This window comes from Aulonocara stuartgranti (assembly GCF_965226115.1).
Source record: "Aulonocara stuartgranti genome assembly, chromosome: 17".
Taxonomy (NCBI): Eukaryota; Metazoa; Chordata; class Actinopteri; order Cichliformes; family Cichlidae; genus Aulonocara; species Aulonocara stuartgranti.
In genome coordinates, this window is record NC_138953.1 from 12,061,910 (window position 1) to 12,081,915 (window position 20,006).

A 20,006-nucleotide genomic window follows, 5' to 3' on the forward strand; every position below is an offset into this window, starting at 1 on the left:
AAAATAGTATTTTCTTGTTATTAACTGTAACGGCGTTGTAACAATAGAAATAGTAATTAGTTAGATTACTCGTTACTGAAAAAAGTAACACCGTTACTTGTAACGCCATTATTCCCATCACTGGTGGTTGTACATGTTCAGTGCCTTGCTTTCTTTTAGTGCATACCTGCCATGTTGGCATATATCCATAAAGATGTAAATTTCTAACCTTTCAAAACATTTTGGAGGATTTTTTGATGAAAATTCCTAATGAAGAGGACAGGATAACTTTTGCACTGTCATGATTACATTCGTGTAACAGCCAGACAATGTTAAATCATATTATATGTAAAAAAACTAGTATGAAAATTTCAAGCAGACTTTGAAAATGCGTGTGCATGTAACTTCAGCAATTGCCAACATGTTCAATAATAACAAGTAATGACAAAAAAGAGAAAAAGAATCAGCATTTACAAGCTGCGACAACCGCATAAGCTCCAGGCTTGGAACAAAGGTGGAAGTTGTGGTAATAAATGTTTTTAGTGTTTTGGGTGGAGTACTAAAGAGACAAATTGAGCTGGGACACAGTTGCTGCATACAATCTTACAATGCTTCAAAAATCAATTCCTTTAAGGGAGTTCTCATTCAAAACCAAAGCTGACTGCAGCAGTCACAAAGCAAGAGTGAATGGAAGACATCAGTACGGAGCTGCTTCCTGCCTCTTTAGGGAGTAGTGAGCAATGCTGGGAGACAGGCTGAGAATCAGAGATGCACTGAAGGGTGTCAATATAGTACAAAATTGAATTAAAGTGTAATTAGGGAAATCATTACCTGACACTTCTGCAGTGGGGGATTTGGTTAATTTACTGAACAATCCTTCAGTGAATGGACTGTGTCTTAGATTTTTATGTCAAGGGTGACTAAGTGCCTTTGAGTGATAGAGGATGAATTCGCAATGCACTCCTTAATAATGAAACACAATCAAATCTGCTTAAAAGTGTTTTTGCACTGTAGAAGATGGTGCTGACAGAGGCATATCTTATCTTGCTTTAAAGCATTAGCTGTGGCTTCAAACAGCAATGCCTTGCACTGTGTATGCTTTAAAAAAAATGGGTCCAATGTGCTCAGTTCATACTTCATCCTATTCTGACTTCATGAGAACTTCTGATACAATGGCTCAAAATGATATAAAATCCTATTGTACATTTTATTTTCATTTCTCAAAGTCTACTTGAGGTTAAACTATATTTCACAAGAGAAATTAGGCCAAGGCTGCTGAAAAATTGTTAACCCTTTTGAATAACGTCACATCAACAGTACAGGTATACAGTATGACATAAACTACACAAAATGCCGTAAGCGAGTACACCAATCTTGAGTATACAAATGAGTTTTTAAAAATCTCAAAAGGCAAAATACATTACTCGGTAACATTATAAACAAGCTTCTGAAATAGGTTTGTTTCAACGTACCATCTCTGATAACCAGCTTATTACGTTTTCTGGACTACATGAGAGTCAATCCTTTTCAGACGTTAAAGCTTTGTGCATATGTATGAACAGCTATACAGTATAGTCAATGAAGCGAATACAAAGACATGAATGAACTGCAAAGACAAATGTTTGTCTTTACACTAACACAAGCTATCCTTACCCATACATATAAATGATTTCTCATCTCAACAAATCATTCACCTGCTGAACTGATCAGGGAACAGATAAATGCTGGAGCAGCTTGGTATGTATTGTATTTCATTGTTGGGTAGAAATGAGACCGAGAAAATGGCTGATGTGTAATTTCAGAGTAACCTCAGAGGTAAAGCATTTACAAACATTTTCTGCTACAATAAATATAACAGATTGGTAGCTGGAAAAGCATAAATAACAGATCGCCACAAATTATTGGGAGATGTGGATTGTCGCACAGATGCCAAGCACCAGATATCTATTTAGAAATCAATAGCAATTGTTAGTATTGTGCTTTTGAAATAGGACCAATAAGTACTGTACTGATATGGGGGGAAGTGATAGACCGGAGAGCACCTTTAAGAATAAAACAGCAAGGGTTTAAAGAAATACAAAGAGACAAAGAAAACAGCTTTTACAGATGTCTCGCTTTACATCTTATCAGTGCAGTAAAGCCTGTGTGGATATGATGATAGATCCATGCAGTTTCTGTGTTGAAAGTCAGGGGAATGGTTTCAAGCAGTTTAGATTAAGGCTATGGTAAGATTAAGCGAATGTCTTTTTTCTCCGTTTCGTTTGCACACAATAGTATAGATGCTTTTGCACTGATGAAACTCTAAACAATGAAGTGCAAAGATCAATTTTGGATGGAAACCTTAAGAAATTACCTAACCAGCAGTGTTCCATCAGGAGGACCAAGGAAAGTGGTGCTTATCTAGTGAAAGCTTAAAATTAGACAAGAAAAGACATCAGTTAAAATGTAAGAAAATGAAAGTAATCTACTTTCATCTCAAACTTCATCGTGTCATAAACCGTCATGCCTGTTTGCATCTTTTTTGCAAATTGCATCTTGTGGTCACAGTCTCTGGAAGCCGGTTTAACTCTGCTTGGTTTTGACTCCACTAAAATTTGCAGTTCATCTTGATTTCATGGGCATATAGCTGTAACAGTAGATTGAGCTTGTCAAGCTGAAAGGCCATCCACTTTTTTCTGGTTGTTAGCACATCGGCATTGTAGTGAAACCTGAGTCTCCCATGAGACAAGATGCCAGTGGCTCTACGTTCACTTCTCTAAGATCAGTTACTGTCTTTAGCATTAGCTCAGTAAACATAGTTCTGTGGTTTATCGTCTTAACAGAGCAGATTCCTATTACTAACCACCCAGGAAAACATGCTTGATGAAAGAAATTCATTACACTCTTTTAGCATGTTGGCAAAGAAAGTGTTGATGATGGAGAGCAGACTTATTGTGAGCACACGTACATTTTATTATTAGGTTTATTTTTGTTATTTATTAGTAAATGAGTCTTTTCCTTTTGTTTAACTGTTTTTTTTTAAAAAGAAAAAAAAAACATTTAAATGGTACATGTGCACATTTATTTATCTCTGACTGAACTCAGCATAAGGATTTCCCAGATTATTGTTTGTGTTCAAATGGCAAAATAAAGCCATTATATGTTATCTCTTCAGTTTCTACTTTTGACAGTCTATGTACAATTTGTCAGTATTACAGTTTTATTTGTAGTGAGGTGTTTTCATAGCAGTTGATCATAACTTTTGCAAAGGAACTGGTTCTAAAAAAAATTCCTCTAGGACCCCTCATTTTAAGATAAGAGAATAAGTGGAAAATAATGAATTATAATGACTTCTGTAGTTATTTATTCACTATGGAAGTAATAATATTTTACAGTTCTTGAGCTAGGAAGACATTCAGCCACTTAGGTAAAAACACCCTGGAAGATTGCAGCAAACTGTAGGAAGATGTCAGGATACATGAAACAGCACAAAAAAAGTTTTTTGATTCATAAATTAAAGGCCACAAAATGCAAAATATATCGTTTGTTTTTGATGTACATTTGTTCTTTGTGACTTATACTGCCTTTTGTGTGGTTATGTACAACTTGTTCAAATCTGAAAATTCCAGTTGGTGGACTGCTGCTAGAAAAGAGCCTGTCGCTCCAAACAATCTCTCTCTGTAGCCTTCTGGGGAATAGTTTTACTGTTGATTTATCTGACCATGGAATGAAAAGCAACTAAGTAAAAAAAAAAAATACAGAAAATGTAGTGGCCATATAATCAATGTCGAGAACAAAAGACAATGTCATCAGCATATAAATGATACAAAGCATTTTATTATTTTTTCAGAAATGATTTGCATAAACAGAAAGCATACAGCATTTTGATATAAGGAAGAGGAGGAGTTACCAAGGTTGTAGACTGAACTGACTGAACTGTGTCAGATGGGCTAGCCCTTAAACTAAGTTCAAATGTTGAAGTAGTAGATGCCTCTGGATCTTAAGTGTGAAAGCAGTACTCTTGACATTGTTGCATGATTTGCAAAGATTATTTTCAGGCTAAACAACATAGCTACACACACTTACATGACCGCAATTAGAAACAGTAGATCCCTCTGGGACAGAGATTTGTGAGCAGGTGTGTGTGTGTGTGTGCGTGTGCGTGTGCTACTCCTGGGTAACATAGTACAGTGTGTGTGAGATGCCATTATTTTCACAGAAGAGCTTCATTTGTTGCTCCTTCTGAAGTAATTAATTTATTCAAGACAGTTAAAAATAAAACCAGGAGAGGACCCAAGTGAGAATATGCAGGCAGAGGAAGGAGTTTGAAGGGTGTCAAAACATCTGCTTGGTACACTTCAGAGGAATATTCAAAAACAGAAAATGTTAGTTTATGGGCATCTAGTAGCAGTAGATATAGTGTTTTTTTTTCTGCTTTCACTTTGTCATTTTAGTGATTAAACACGTTTCCTACTTGAGGAACAACAGTTGAATCTCAAATGCTGTGCATGCATGAATTGGCCTTGTTGATTATTGATTAATGTGGGTCAAACAAAAACTTTTAGATATTCGTATAAAGGAAAAGTAAAGAAAATATTAATTACATTAATAAGAGATTTGGGCACTTTTAGTATTCATAAATAAAATTTCTTACTGCAATAAAGCCTAACGCTGGGAAGGTGAATGTGGTTAATCCCAAAATATTTAAAGTGCACATTTGTTATGCTTTTTAAAACATGAATAATCACCCAGTGCAAGGATATGGCCATTGCCTTGCTCTCTGGGTAATGATGCAGAATAAAATTCAAAAAAAGGTGTAGAAATTCTGACCTTGAGTCAGTGAATATCATAAGGTAAACAAACACCAGTGAGAAAAAAGCATTCCATTTTAAGAAAAGCATTGCTTTTCTTCTTAAAATACCCTTTGCACGTCAACACGATACCATTTAAAATGATGAATACTTTGAATTAACCTTAAATTAGATTCCATTTCATAAAAATGGCTTGAGGTGCATTCATAATCCTCTAAATCAAAGTGTGTGTTTTTCCAAATAACCAAACCCGTTTTCTGACTTCTCATAGTTCTTGAGACTTTCTCTCTCTCTTTTTTTCATGTCTCGCAGCCCTGAGTTGTGACAGCTCAGGTCCCTGCAGTCCCCCCTGCATGTCAGTCATTTTCCAGAAACACCCTCAGATCACAACATTCCATTTATTCGGTAAGTGTTTGTGATCACATGTAATTTGGTTTTCTCTGCACTGTCCCAGTGTTGATGGCAGCTGATGAGGTCTTAGAGAGCCAAGCCTTTTATTCTCCTGAGATCATGTCCCAAAACAGCATCTGGCCATGCCTCATAGCCAAACACACACGCACACACACACTCACAGTCTGTCACACAAACTGCCACATGCACGCCGAATATACCATATTTAACTAGTTCAGTTCTTCTCACTGCAGCATTTGCTCCAAGTCTTCATCCATCTGCAGTCATTCCATTAAATTTCACTGCAGTCTGTTGTCTGCTGCTTAAAATCTCACTGCCGTGTAATTTCAGTATTGCGGGGACATATGGTCTCTGATAAAACGATATTATGTTGTGCCACACAAGAGGGGGAATCCAAACCAATTCATAAATATCGCTCGGTGAAGAATTTGTCTTTCTAAAGAGATACACACAACATGAGAACAGTGAAATATACAGAACTGCAAACGATTAGCACTGCATGAGACAAGCTGGAGCAGAATGCAAGATTTGTGATGAGATTTTTGTGCAGCACTCAGCTTTTAAGCCCAAGTTTCCATTCTGTAGAGATGCTAATGGATTCTCTACCTCAGCTACCATATTACCTCAAATACAGCCTGCAGCAAATGGCTGAGCTATACCCACAATTTATTAAGTTAATAGTCTCTGGAATTTTTAAATTATTATTTCATGTTGTTATTTAATTTATCTTACTAGTGAGCGAAGAAACGAGAAGAGAAGAGAAGGTTAAAAGCTGTGAAGTTATCAGTTTATCCACAAATAAAAATCCTCTTTTCAACACAGAAGAAGTCTGCATATCATTATAACCTAACAAGTTTGCTGGTGCCTTTTCTCCCACAAAATAGCGGTGACCCTTAACAAGGTTATTTGAGATCTATTGTGGGCAAACAATGACCATAAAATTACTGCAAACATCTTGTGCTGCACAATCCAACTATTCAAAAGTCCAATATTTACCTAATTATATCGTAGATTTTCTGCACTCGCTGTGCTCTCATGGCCCTGCTGAACACAAAAAAGTGCTGATGCTGTCTTCATCCCTCCTTTCTAGGCATATATTTCCACAATTTCAGGGTCATAAACACAAAATTCTCATTATTACAAAATAATGAAACCCTAAGGCAAAAGTAAGTCAGCCTGTGCTGGTATTACAGCTAACACAACACACATCAGAAATTTGATTCTATGAACCACAGAAAATAAATCATAATAATAATAATAATAATAAATCAATAAAATTCCTTCACTTTAATTTGCCCAGTGATTTTGACAAATCCATCATTATGGGACAGTTCAGATGAAAGTATAGTGTCATTGCTCTAGTGTGCAGCTGTCATGTTGCAAATGAAGTGCATTTTTTTTCTGTTATAAAACCTAAGTATTGCTCACGAGTTATATATTCTGTTAAAACAGCAATATTTTACAGAATATACTACATTGGGAAATCACAGTGTTATTTAGTCATTTTTTAAAATTCAAGTATTTATTATATTTTACATTTTATAACAACAAATACAAAAATACAACAACCCAAGGAACAAAAAAAGAAAAGAAGAAAACAAACAAAAAAACAACCAGAACATAAAACAGTGAGGTTTTAATGTCTGTTGCATTAAGCTCGAATATCCAAGTCAGGTCAACATGTAGGTGGAAAAACTGTCCCATTGTTCCACCGAAGAGTCAGTTATGTGATGTAACCTTCCCAACATCTCTTTGCAAGCAATGTTCCCAATCATTCGTTGTTTCCACATTTTGAACGTAGGAGTATGGGAGTCCTTCCAGTATTCCAAACTGAGGCGGCACACGTTACCAATGCAGTGCTTAACACTCTAAACTGGCTCATTTAGTCATTATTAAAAAAATACATAATGAAAGGTGTTATTACTGATCAGTGAGCCCCATTTCATTCAAACAGCATTAAATGCTCATTGGAATAAAAATAGGAGCTATAATTATAGCTGTAATTATAATTGTAAATGATTTAATAATTGTTTTGTTTATAGATGCTCTATCTGTCTAACACAGACAGACAGACAACCATTTGCACTCACATCCACACCTATGGGCAATTTAGAATTAGCTAACCCCACTAATTGCCCACACAAACACGGTGAGAACATGCAAACTCCACAGAGAGGCCCCTGTCAGATTCGAACCCAGGACCTTCTTCCTGTGAGACAGTTGTGCTTGCAGCTAACATGGACTATCTACATGGCCCAGTGTGTCCTAATCCCAAGCCAACCACCCACAACCTAACCCTGACCCCAACCCTAACACCTGGCCAGTTCTCCACCCAACATCCCAGATGCACAAGACTCACTGACCTTCAGCAAGCACACAAGGTGCCATTCAGTGTTGGTCCTAAGCTACCAACTCTTTGCATCTTAATCAAAACCACCACAAAACGATGTCACACGCTTTAGGGGTCTAAACCTAACCAAACGACTAGTAAAAGTAAAAATAAATAACGGGTGACATAGGATACAAACCATGTATCCATGTTCACAGCCTAGTGACTTACATCACTGCCACCCCACCTGCCTACTTGTATGCTCTCTGAAAAAAGTATTATAAACAATTATCAATTTTAACTTTACACAGCTAGTTGTTAGTCCAGTCCACATTTCCAAAGTAAACAAAGTATCATGATGTAGAACATAATAAAATAAAACAGGTGCCTTATCCATGCACTATTTCGTGAAACCAGGTAACATATTGAGACCACCCTCCCCATCCCCCAATGAGTAATATCTAGAAAAGTATGTTGTGGTCCACTATCTGAACACCAGCCTGCAACTGTCATCAGTTTGAGCCAAGAATTCTATAATTTGCTAATTAAGACTTAACGTTTACAGTAGATCCGGATTGAATAACATTGTTTTATTAGACGTGGTCTTAAACCTAAATCCAGAACAAAGTAAACTGTGGCCTTGATGATGGGGTTTGAGGAAAACCTGTGAGGATCATCAGCATCCTTTGGAAAGAACAAATCTTTTTGGAGTTTTCTGTTCCACAGAAATCAGCATTTTCTTTAAATCACTGAAAAAATCTGACATGCTTGTGGCACTAAATAACAATAGTAATAAAACTAATTCAATTCCACTAATTTTTCTTTTTATGTAGCATGAAAATCACAAGAACAATTGCTTCACCGCGCTGTATATTGTAAGGAAAAGACCAAAATACAGATAGAACAGAGAAACTCCAAAAATCAGATAACCCCCTATATATGAGGAAGCGACAGTGGGAAGACAAAACTTTTCAGGGAGTTTTTAGCCCATCCTGATAATAATGACTTACACTAGTCCAGCCTAAGTAATAAATGCATTAACTGGTTTTTCAGAATCACTCTGAGACAGGATAGTTAACCTACCGTCAGTTTGAAGGCCTGTGTTATAGACTCAATTATTATTGGTTAGTCATATTTAAGAATGAAGCATTAATTACTAGGACGTCTTTGAGCAGTCTTATAGGAGTGGGTTCTAAAAGACACACTGATGGTTTGTAGGAAATAAAGGAAGTTAACTCAGAAAGATCAATTCGACAAAAAGAGTCTAAATAAATATCAGTGGTATTGAAAGTAGCGGTAGATAATGTAATGCCATTGAGATGATTATGCATATTTCTTCTCTAATGGTTAAAAATGCTATTTGTAAAGAAATGAATGAAGTCATTACTAATTAAGGTTAAAGGAATACTTGGCTCAACAGATCTCTGAACTTTAGTCAGCCTGGCTACAGTGCAGGAGAGAACACTAGGGTTGTTCTTCAATTAATAGTAAGATGTTGTAGCTTTACAGAGGGCTTTTTTTAAAAAAATTCAGCTAGTTACTTTTTAGTTATTTCTAAATGGTGATAAAAATTTGTGAGGTGTCATTTCCTTTCCAGCTTACAAGTCATCTGATTTAAGGTGCACATTTGAGAATTATACCAGGGAGTCAAGTACTTCTAATTGGAGCTACAGTATTCAGAGTCATAAGAAGGTGCAAAAGTATTAAGAAGATCAGAGACATCTGTGGGATTAAAGTTCAGGTAGCTTCTATGCACTGTGTTGGGACATGGCATTGAAGATAATAACAGTGGAGGAATTATATCTATAACTATAACTTAGTTACAGCACTTTCAGAAATACATCTACTGTAATAAAATGTATTCCCATTTCTGTGTAATCCATTACTGTAAATTTAAAATGTAAGTGCTATTAGGAAATAATGATAAGAATGATGACAATAGGGGATTAATGGGGAATACTGTTACCATATGTTAGAACAAGAGAAGCCAATTGAGTCTAATAATAGAATAAATGTTGTGCTGAGGCTTTCACTTTTAGTATCCATGTCATTAGGAGAGGTAAACATTCACTTAAACTGCCACCTCTTGACCAAACACCAAGACAAAAGAGTCCAAATATTTTCTGTTAGCAGAAACAGTTTACCTCCTTTTGAGGTATATTTGTAGATTCATAGTGTTCTTGCTTTATTTGATAGCTGACTTACAAATGGCTGATTACTGTTGCTGCAATTTGTAAGCCGGTGACTAATGCAAGGTCATTCTGGGATGTGTGCAAAAGCATAAATCTTTGTCACTGTATTGTACATTTGTTTCATTCAGTCTCATTTGTAATAGGAAGTTCAGTCAAAACAGAGGCATAGTCCTTATTATTTGGGGGATTTGCATATTGTGATGACAATTACAAACAAAGTGTAAGAAACTGACTTCTTTTACGTGTGTGAACTGCATGATTATAGCTGAGCTCTTGGTATTTCAGCTGGACGCTGCAGCCAGAGGACTGTTAGCTGAGGTCATTTATCAGCAGCCAGTTACCACAAGCGGAGGCTGGGCACTTTCTATCCCTGACCTATGTTCTCTATAAACTGAGACAATGTCCTACTAACGCTGGGTTTTATTCCACTAAAAAAAGTCTCTCTATCACTGCTGAATTGTTTGCTTTTCTTTCCCTGGAGGGAATGAATTGTCCTTGGCCAGCCTGCAAATTCAGACCAGCACCAAGGAGAAATAACTCTAAAGATGTAAAAACAGAAAGAGGAAAACATAATGCTAACAAGGTTTATACAATAGGTAGTGCAAGCCAAGAAATCTGTTTGGTCAGATAAGCATTCTTACCATTTTTTATGCGATCCTTAAACACGTTAAACCCAGCTGAACAGAACAGAATGGAAATAGTTGGTAAGGAGAGCTAATGTCCCAGTACATATATATATATATATATATCCTACGTATATGTATATTCATAAATATGTATACTCATTATGTGTTTTTATGCACATGTAAAAAGATATAAATGTATCAGCATTTACCCAGGTGAATGTGAAGTAACTGATATATTTCGATTACATCATCTTTTTGTATTTGTATTAATAAAAGCACCTTCCACTCCCACCGCCAGCTCCTGTCTATGTAATAATATTAATGACAATTCCCATGGCAATAATTACACCATGACTAAATACAATTACAGTCTAAATTCTTCATGGTCATTAAGTAGAAAGACTGCCATGATGAGATTCAGCATAAGAAGACATTTTAAAGCCACGACTCTATTTTAAGCTAAAAAAAAGAAAAAAAAAAGAGTTATTTATTAACAACCAACAAAATGCACAAGACAGACTTTTAATTAATCAATCACTTGCTGCTATATATTCTTGCAGTCTGTGATAGGAATGATTTGGGAATATTTTTTGTCTTTTACATTTCTGTAAAGCAGCATTAGTTAATAGATCTTTAGCTCACTGTTTTGAGGTTTTATATATACATGAACTTGACCTTCTGTAGGATGATGTCGGCATTTTTCTGCATGTGTACTGTATTTGTTATGGCATGCTCATGGTGGACACGCACCTAAGTCCCCTTTGCTTTGTGAATTGTTAGCTGGCTGCACAACATCATTTCAACAATTTGGCTGACTGTGTACATACATGTGTCTCCATTATACCAAGTTTCACTGACAAGAAAGCCGAAATATGGTATAATTGCTGGAAGCACAACATCTTGAGGGCTGCATATACTGGAGTTCACCATCTGCTTGTTAGGCCTGTGTTTTGCCACTCAATAAAAATACAACAATGTTTACTCTTTGCTATTCAACACAGTATATATTTCAATCTCTCGAGTTAATGGTTTTTCAAGTGAAGTGGCCACATTTGCAAATAACAATTTTGCTCCTGCAAATGAACTCAACTCCCTGATGAGGTGAAAAGTCTACCAGCCTTGACAGTAGGGAATGATTTTGCACAGGCTCCTTATCATATCTTATACACACTCCAACACAAGCACACATAAACACACCGGCTGTCACTGCACTCATGACTGAATATGTGAATGTCAGAATCGTTCAATGAGAGAAGCAACAACAGGGAGATGCTGAGCATCTGGGGAGGCTGTAAGGAGAGGTAAGAGCTTCTCCTTCGTTGGCTAGACTGACACAGTTTATTATTTCTCTGCCTGTTTCTTTCTGTCTGCCTCTCTCTTGCTACAAAAAAAAAGTGCATTAGCATGAGGCAATTTTAAGGTAGCAAATTAGAAAATAATAATTTAAAAAAGAACACAAGATACTTACATAATAAATCTACTTGCAAGGTCAGCGTAAACATTTTATCACATTCATTAAATACTGTATAAATTAATACACAAATTTCCATTTATTATAAATAAAAAATATATAAATAATTTATTTGAATATAAACTATAAATATACTATTAATGCATTCTTAAATGCTTTTTACAATCTACAATAATATTAGATATGCGTTATCTTTGAGCAATCGCCCTATAAATGGTTTCATATGTCGAAATATTTTGCACCCTTTAACACCCTTATAGCACCCATATGTTGAAGATGGTGTCAGGTGGTTGATATACAGTACAGACATATGCACAGTATTCATTATATAGCAAAGCAAAACAGTTCTAACAACATAAAATCTGTCTTCGTGTTGGAAATGAATCACACAACGATGCATATATATTTAATGTGTAATGTGACTGCAGACACGTTCATACCTGTTGTACAGTTGTATTCTGCACAGTGGGTTTGCATTATCTTATCAAACTGTTAAATGCTTTTTCTCTGAGCTGATGGCAGGTGAGGATGGCATCTGGTGATATTTTTATGTATTTTCACACAGCAGGAAGTAGCTTATTCTTAACAATTTAATTGACAGAAGCTTTTCCTTAATGAACTACATCAGAGTAGTATGCACATGCTGTAGCCTGAAAGAAACAACTTGGCCAAACACTATTATAAAAATATGTGAAAACCAGAAGTCTTTAAAAAATAATTTAAAAAAAACATACAAAGAGAATAATAAGTCTAAATGCTAAAATATAAAATGGATAAGAATACTGGATGATTGGGTTTGATGAAGACTTATTAAAGAAAGTTTTTTAGATGAGTCTAGAAAAGACTTCAAAAATGCACCAAAGCCATAGCTACTATCTACTTCCACTGTCTTCTACTGCTCTCCTTTTTGTACACAATAGCACAATGTTTTTCACACAGTGAGCAGACACCACAAGACCTCACTGTGAACCAGGCGCTTAATTAGAAACAGTGTGTATATTGCACTCAAGCACAAAAAAAAGAGGAAAATCCTGAATACTGCAGTCAAGCTTGAAAACTCCAGAGTAACAAAACCATGATGATCATGATAAAGCCAGTAGAGCAGGCAGGAGGGAGATTTTCTTGATTAATTGTGAAATCGAGGTCCAAATGACCAATAAGTAATCCAGACTCTGATTAAAGCTTTGTCAGACTGTTTGAATCTTTAATGACCACATTTGTGTGTCTGTGATCCAACTAAGTTATGTTTTGTATACAGCACCAAGTTACAAACTAGACCTAATAGAGACATAGAGGCATTGAAGATGTTCTAGACATGTCAGGTGTAAGGACGTGCCTGTATTACTTTTCCTACCCTATATTGCCCAAAATTGAAATGAAGCTAAAGCCAACAGTGCTCAGACAAAGCACTGACAAAAGCTGTCAGGTTCTCAGGCTGATTAAAACCTCAGTTTCACTCTGTTCCCTGATCACTCCTCACAAAGACCCTTGAGTGGCATCAATGAGCACGTTCAGGCTTAAGTGAATGTTTACCTCCCCTAATGACTATCTGTCTCAGTGCTGAGTAAATGCGACTGCCTCAGTTCTTTCCACCACAACTGCCTCAGTTCTTTCCACAACTCGTTGGGGTTACACTGAGTCATGCAGAGATGAGACCTCATCTCCAGGTCTGTGTACCGGCTGTTTGACGACACAAGACTATTTGCAGGTTGTTATTATTTTGCTGTGTGTAATGATTTGCTGGACACGATGAAGGCTCAGTAGCACATTGTTCGCAAGGAATAAATATATTAGGGCTTCACATTTCTCCTTTTTCTATTTTGAGTTGCATGTTATTTCCAACATAAAAAAAGTCAATTCAGATGGATGTAGGAATCTCAACTACAAGAGTTTGAGAATGTAAAAGCAGATGTCTCTTTTCTGATTGCACTGTGATTTTCCTGCTTAGTGTCTATTCTCGTTTACTAACTTAGACCATGCTTCAATGGGCTACATTCACCCAAAATATTATTTAAAAATTGTTTACAAGTGAAATTGTTATTCGGGCATAACAGCATAGTCGAACGTTTGACATTAGTACTCAATTAAAATGAATATCCATCCATCCATTTTGTGCTGCTTATCTAGGTTCAGGTTGCAAGATCAGTAGGTCACCCAAACCCACTCTCTCTGTCCACCTCATGCAGGAAACTGAGGTGTCTCTCCAACATGTCCTGGTTCGGCCCCAGGGCCCTCCTCCTGTTGGGACATGCCCAGAACATTTCACCAAGGAGGCATCATTGTCAGCTGTCCAAACCACCTCAACTAGATTGTTTCAATGTGAAGGAGAAGCATTGTCACTCTGAGACAAATGGCCAGTCTCCTCATTTGCGATCCACCCTTGGGAGAAAACTCATTTTTGCCACTTTTATCTGCAATCTTGTTCATTCTGTCACTACCCAGAGCTCATGCAACAAAGATCAACCAGTAAATCGACAGCTTTGCTTTCATGCTCAGCTCTTTCTTCGTCACAAGAGACCACGAGAGTCTGTATCACTGCTGACGCTGCACCAATCTATCTGATAGTCTCCCGCTCAACTCTTCCTTCACTCGTGGATAAGACCCCAGGGATTCATTTACTTGGGGCAGTAACTCATTCCTGACTCTAAGTAGTCACTCTATCCTTTACCAACTAAGGACTCTGACCTTGGACTTGTTGAGGTGCTGTATGGCTACTGAATCAGATACTTTGGTTCTGCCTGGTTGAACAAATTCCCACGCACCCTAAAATAAAATTAACAAACTCTCTGGTCCTCCTTATCAAAGTGGGGAACCACAATTCCGAGTTCCAATCCAGACAGATTTTCTTAGTTTTTTTGTGCCTAGCACAAAATCCTGCACTCAACCCAATAGAACATCTTGGGAATGGATTACAGCAGAAACTGCGAGCCAGAGCTGCTCGTGCAACATAAGTGTCTGACCTCATAAATGCACTTCTGGAAGAATGGTTAAAAAGTCCCATAAACACACCTTATGGAAGTCTTTAGGTGTTGAGGCTCTTGCAGCTGCAAAGGGTGGGGCAACATCATATTAAACCTGATTGATTAAGAATGGGATGTTGCTCAAGTTCATATGTGTGTGAAGGCAGATAAGTGAATACTTTGGGTAATATAACATAGTTTAGAGTATTATTACAGAATGTTTTGCTGATGTCTTGCTTAAAATTTTGAAAACTCCCCAAACATGTCAATCGATCAATCACCTCCAAGGCAGGGATTATTAGTATTAGTAGTAATATTAGTCCTACTGATTAAGAGTATTTGTTAACAACTGAAACATGACCCTGCCATTCACGATGCGATTTAAAAGCTCTATTTCATGTTAATTAAAACAGTGAAAACAAAGTGAAGATTCAAAAATTTACATGTTGTGTTGGGGCAAATTACTTGTTGGTTCATTACACTTACGGCAACACAAAATAAGCGTCACAATGCGGAATTGTTTCAGGAACCACCGTGGAACTGTTTTGGGTCTGGTCTCCACCAGGGAAATATCTCAGTAAGGTTGTGGGATGTTAAACCAAATTAATGAGCTGCAAGAGATCAAAATACTTAGCAGAGAATTGATTGTTTTGGATTTTTTTTTTTAAATATCATAATGAATGTTTAAGTATTATGTTTGAGCAGATGGTTACTCTCCACCTTGTGGATTTCTTTGTGATGCATTTCAATTAAAATCCATGTTTATGATGTTTCTTTTTCATCCCATAGCTGCAGTGTGTTTGCTTTGAATAGAACACTTCTTGCAGGACAAACTGAAGATTTTCAAGTAATTTTATCATAATTTCCACATTTCAAAACTAACACTCAAGGGTGTCTGGCTGTGTGCACTTGCTACGGTTCTGCTTTTACCGTCTTTGGTTACTGTAGCCTTGAAAAGCATAAGGATCACTTCTTGTTACAGGTCAGTGCTCTGCCTCTGTGACCTACACATTTGATGTATCTTCCTTTAGCTTTAATGAGCACTTTACTGTGACATTGTCTTTGATCCCCCCCCCCCCCCCCCTCCTTTGTGTGCCTGGTTTAGATCTGGTCCACATGGACGTCTTTACACTGCATCAATTGGCAATCAATTCTGTTTCTTTCACATGTCTTCTAAAAAGCAACAAACATGTGTTGCAAACTAACTTATTGTACACGCCGCAGTACTCATAGCCACACCTGCTCTTGTAGAGAACTGTACTCAGATTGATGAATGATTTATTTGAAATTGTAAATATAAGCTTTGGGGACTTACACTCCACTCTGCCTGTGAGTTTTGGAGCATTGAAACACGTGTTCTAAAAACAACCTAAAATGCTGTTTGAACCCACGGAGGTAATAAGCAATGACACTCTCCACTAAAAAAAAAAATCATCTTTTATTCAAAACTTGCATAAAAGGAAAAGTTGAATCTGTGCTTCCACACAAACTTTAAATGGTTAGCTACAATGCTGCTTATAACAGGCAAGCAGAAAAATCCCTCTTTCCAGAAACACCAAAAAGACTGTCTGTTCCTATTAGGTAGTTGTCCTTCACAAGTCTTCGTGGCTGCAAGGCAGGGTCAGAAGAAAAGGCACCCAATCCCGAGACATGATGATGAAACTGTGACAAATCAACTCATTCTTCCACTCCAGATTCTGCTAGTCTCTGTGCCACGGGATTTCAGTTTCCCTTTGAGTTTAGGAGCCAGCGAATCTCGCGACTCAATGGTGTTCATTTCTCTAATCCAATCCCTGCATAAAACCTCCCTTTGAACGTCTACAGAAAATCTGAAAGGCAGCACATATCCCTCCCTCCTTTCGCCCGCTCTCTGATCCGCGCTCAGTGTCCGACGCACAAGCGCTTGGATAGAGCGGGGATAGAGCAGATCTAATTAAGTTTGCTGATGGTGAAAGTGATGATTACTCTGCAGGAAAAAAGGGGGGAGAGTGAGGAAGAGGGCAGAGAAGATAACGAGAATAACTGAGGGGTGGCGTTGGGGGGTGAATACACCCTCCCAGCTTCTCCTCCTCATCTCCCCCTTCCTCTTCGTCATGATGATGATCACCGACACCATCATTAAAGACATTATTCAAATAATTCAAATATTTTCGGGAGTCATTTGCTACTAAAATAATACCATCCATCCCCTCCATTCGCTTCCGGAGTGTGATGATTATACCTATTTGAGCATTTTACATTTAGTGTATTGGCTCTGTTTTACTCTAAAATACTCATGAAATCTTAGTTCAAACTGAGCTAATTTCACTTTCATAACCCAACTTTTCTGAAACGTAGCTGTTGTTATTATTTTCCCAGTTTTGACTGAAAAACTGCTCCTGCCATACATCAGCCAGAATCAGACCATAAACGTGAGGCCACTCGACTTTTTAAAGCTGGCATTTTATCCGGATTTCCTCCTGTTTTGTTCTTTTCGCCTCCACTCTAATTTGTATTGATCCGAACTGCAGGTGACTTCTATCGCTTTTTCTGAAATGAGGCATCTGTCTCAAGCACACTAGCCTTCTCTGACCATCCCCTCATCCAGCCTCCCCCTCCACCCCCTACCCCTCCTGAACACCTCCTACTTTCACTTCCTCCAGTTACGTCCCAACCAACCGGGTGTGTGCTAGATGCTGGAATAAATTACATTGCGACGCTATGGTACAGGAGGGAGGGAGAGAGAGAGAGAGAGGAGAGCGAGAGCACCCCTAATGCCATTCACACATTCCGTTCGCTGGGAGTCCAGGCACTGTCAGCATCATCATCAGCTCTCCCTGCGCCCTGCATGCGCCCCGAGCGCGCCCCTCTAGCAGAGAGCAGAAATGAGTTAAGAGGACGGAGGCTCGCCACGCTTCTCCCACCCGCGCATTCACCGAATCCAAGTCACAGCGGTGTGTTGAAGTGACCAGTCTGTCTGTGAGTTTTTTGACCCCGTCATCTTAAACGCGTTGCGGTCGCTGGAGTGGACCTACAGTGCGGAGCGCACACCGCTGGAGATACCGCTGTGAGAGAGAGAGCAGCGCGCTCTGAGGAGGTTGGATGTTTTGTTCCCCAGATTGTTCGCGAGTTTGAATTTGTGAGCGAAATTTTTTCTACAACAACAAAAACAACAAAAATCTTATTTATTTTTTTCAAATGCCGCCCAGTCTGCACGCCCAGCTGAGCCCAACTTCACGGTCCTATCAGGGGATTTTGCGGAGACTAATTCCAACCAGTCACGGACTCCAGTACTTGCAGAATCAGGTAAAAAACAAACAAACAAATAAAACAACAACATTAAACCTTTTAATAATAACCGACCTAAGGTAGAGAAATGAAATATTTAGATTTTTTTTTGTAGGTTACGTCGTCCAAAATAAATTCTAAACTCACCTTTTTCATTAGCTTTACTTTCCACAATGCAACCTCTAAAATATTTGTTCTGGTCTGGCGCTACTTGACAAATGAGCCCTCTCAGTTCACCTTTGTTCCCCTCATCCCAAACCAAAATTACTAATTAGTGCCCTCTGTGTCCACGTTGTCTCAATTGCTCTCCGTCTGCCTCTTTCTCCTCCTTCCAGCGGGACTCGTCAGCAGTGCAGGGAGAATGAGGAGTCACCGGGGCCGGGGGAAACAGCATGAGTGGCCCGTGCATCTCCATTAGACTGACGGCCCTCATGTTTCTATGGAAGTGGTTATCACTAAGCCTGCTCCAGAGCTGGTTGGTAGCAGGGGCCAGTGCTGCGGACCCTGCCGGGTCAGGCTTCAGCGGCTCCACTGGGCCCCTGGGCTGGCTCCTTTCAGACAAAGGTCCTTTTCACAACTCGCAGGAGTTTGTTGATTTCACAGAGCGCTACCAGCAGGGATTCACCACCAAGTACAAGATATACAGGTGAGAGACGGCAGTGGTTGTGCCAGCTGACTGCTGCAGAGCTTACATACCTGAAATCAAGGCTGTTTTTGTCAAGTCAAATAGGCTAAATGTAATTATTCTGATTCATGTGGTCTTGCTTGGAGTTTCCCCCTTTCTCCTTCTTCTTTAGAAAAGAGTATACTAAGCCTAAGGGTATACAAAACAAGAGATTAGGGTATACTTTTCTTTAGTCTATAAAAGATGCAGATTTAGTGGGTGGTGAACTGGGGGATGATGTATTGAAAAGATTACTTTGCATACAAATAAAAGCACTGCGTGCAGTTTGCACACATGCAAGCATCTTTGGGTGCGACTGTTTGCCTTTTTTGATGGTAGCAACGACATATGGTTTGAGTATGATACAAACTCTCAAAATGCTGCATATCAGTGGGAACTCGAAGTGAAGATACTGCAGGGGGGTTTGGGCAAAGCAGTGGGACATAAGAGATATCTGGCTGAGCTCGCTGATGTGTGACAGGATGGATTCAAAAAGTGTGCGGTGTGAAGTGTAGTGGGTGTGTGCTTTCGAAGCAGCGGGGTATTGTTTGAAAGCTTGCTGTGATGTAATTTTTCTTTAGTTGTTTTTATTTTATTTCCCGACAGGAGTAGAAAACACTGAGAATTTCAGAGATGAAAACTAAAAATATTACTCAGCGGTCTCTTGGTTTGGATATATGGCATAAAATGGTGTACAACACCCATTGGGTTTTTTTTCTCCATTTCCACAGCTTGCGTTACAAAGGAAAGGAAGGCGATTTTGCCACTGTCACCAGAGTTAACACATTTAGCAGATTTTTTTAAAAGTCTTTTACACAAGTGAGTGTACGAGCTGTCATATTTCCCTAAGCTTTGCTGTCTTCGGAATAGAAACGTACCTCCAACATTCAGAGTGTGCACTGAAACCGAGACTGATGAAATTCTGTTAGGCTGTGGGTTCAGTCAGCGTGACTTAGCACAGACTGAAAGGGCAAAGTCTGGTGTATGTTTGTTTGATGGCTGTATCATCTTATGCAGTCTATAAATCACCATCCAAAGTAGACTGTGTGAGCATTCCTGTTTTGACTTCAGGGTGTGAATGTCCTCTGGAGGTTGGAATAAAAAAAATCCTTGTTTTTGATGTACGTAAACGTAAACAATTTTTTTTTAAAGCGCATTCTTGACTACACATCTTTTGTGAAAAACTGATGTTCCAACAACAATGGCTGAAGATGCTCCACGATATGTGAGAGTGCAACTAGGTGTGCTTACTTGAGTGTCTGTATTTGCGCCGGTGTGTGCCAGGTAAGTGCTTTGATAGTCATAGATGAGAGTAAT

At 38.3% G+C, this 20,006-nt stretch overlaps 1 protein-coding gene across 1 annotated transcript in view; it reads left to right on the plus strand.

The window, feature by feature from the left end:
- The first annotated feature begins 16,924 nt into the window (after positions 1-16,924).
- The window catches only part of LOC309692844 (BMP/retinoic acid-inducible neural-specific protein 3-like), a 68,449-nt gene continuing 65,367 nt past the window's right edge, over positions 16,925-20,006 (plus strand). Inside the window, exons 1-3 of the mRNA XM_082511673.1 lie at positions 16,925-17,834; positions 17,947-18,043; positions 18,361-18,671. Coding sequence (XP_082367799.1) covers positions 18,418-18,671 — 254 coding nt within the window. The 5' untranslated portion in view covers positions 16,925-17,834; positions 17,947-18,043; positions 18,361-18,417. The remainder of the gene's footprint in view (positions 17,835-17,946; positions 18,044-18,360; positions 18,672-20,006) is intronic.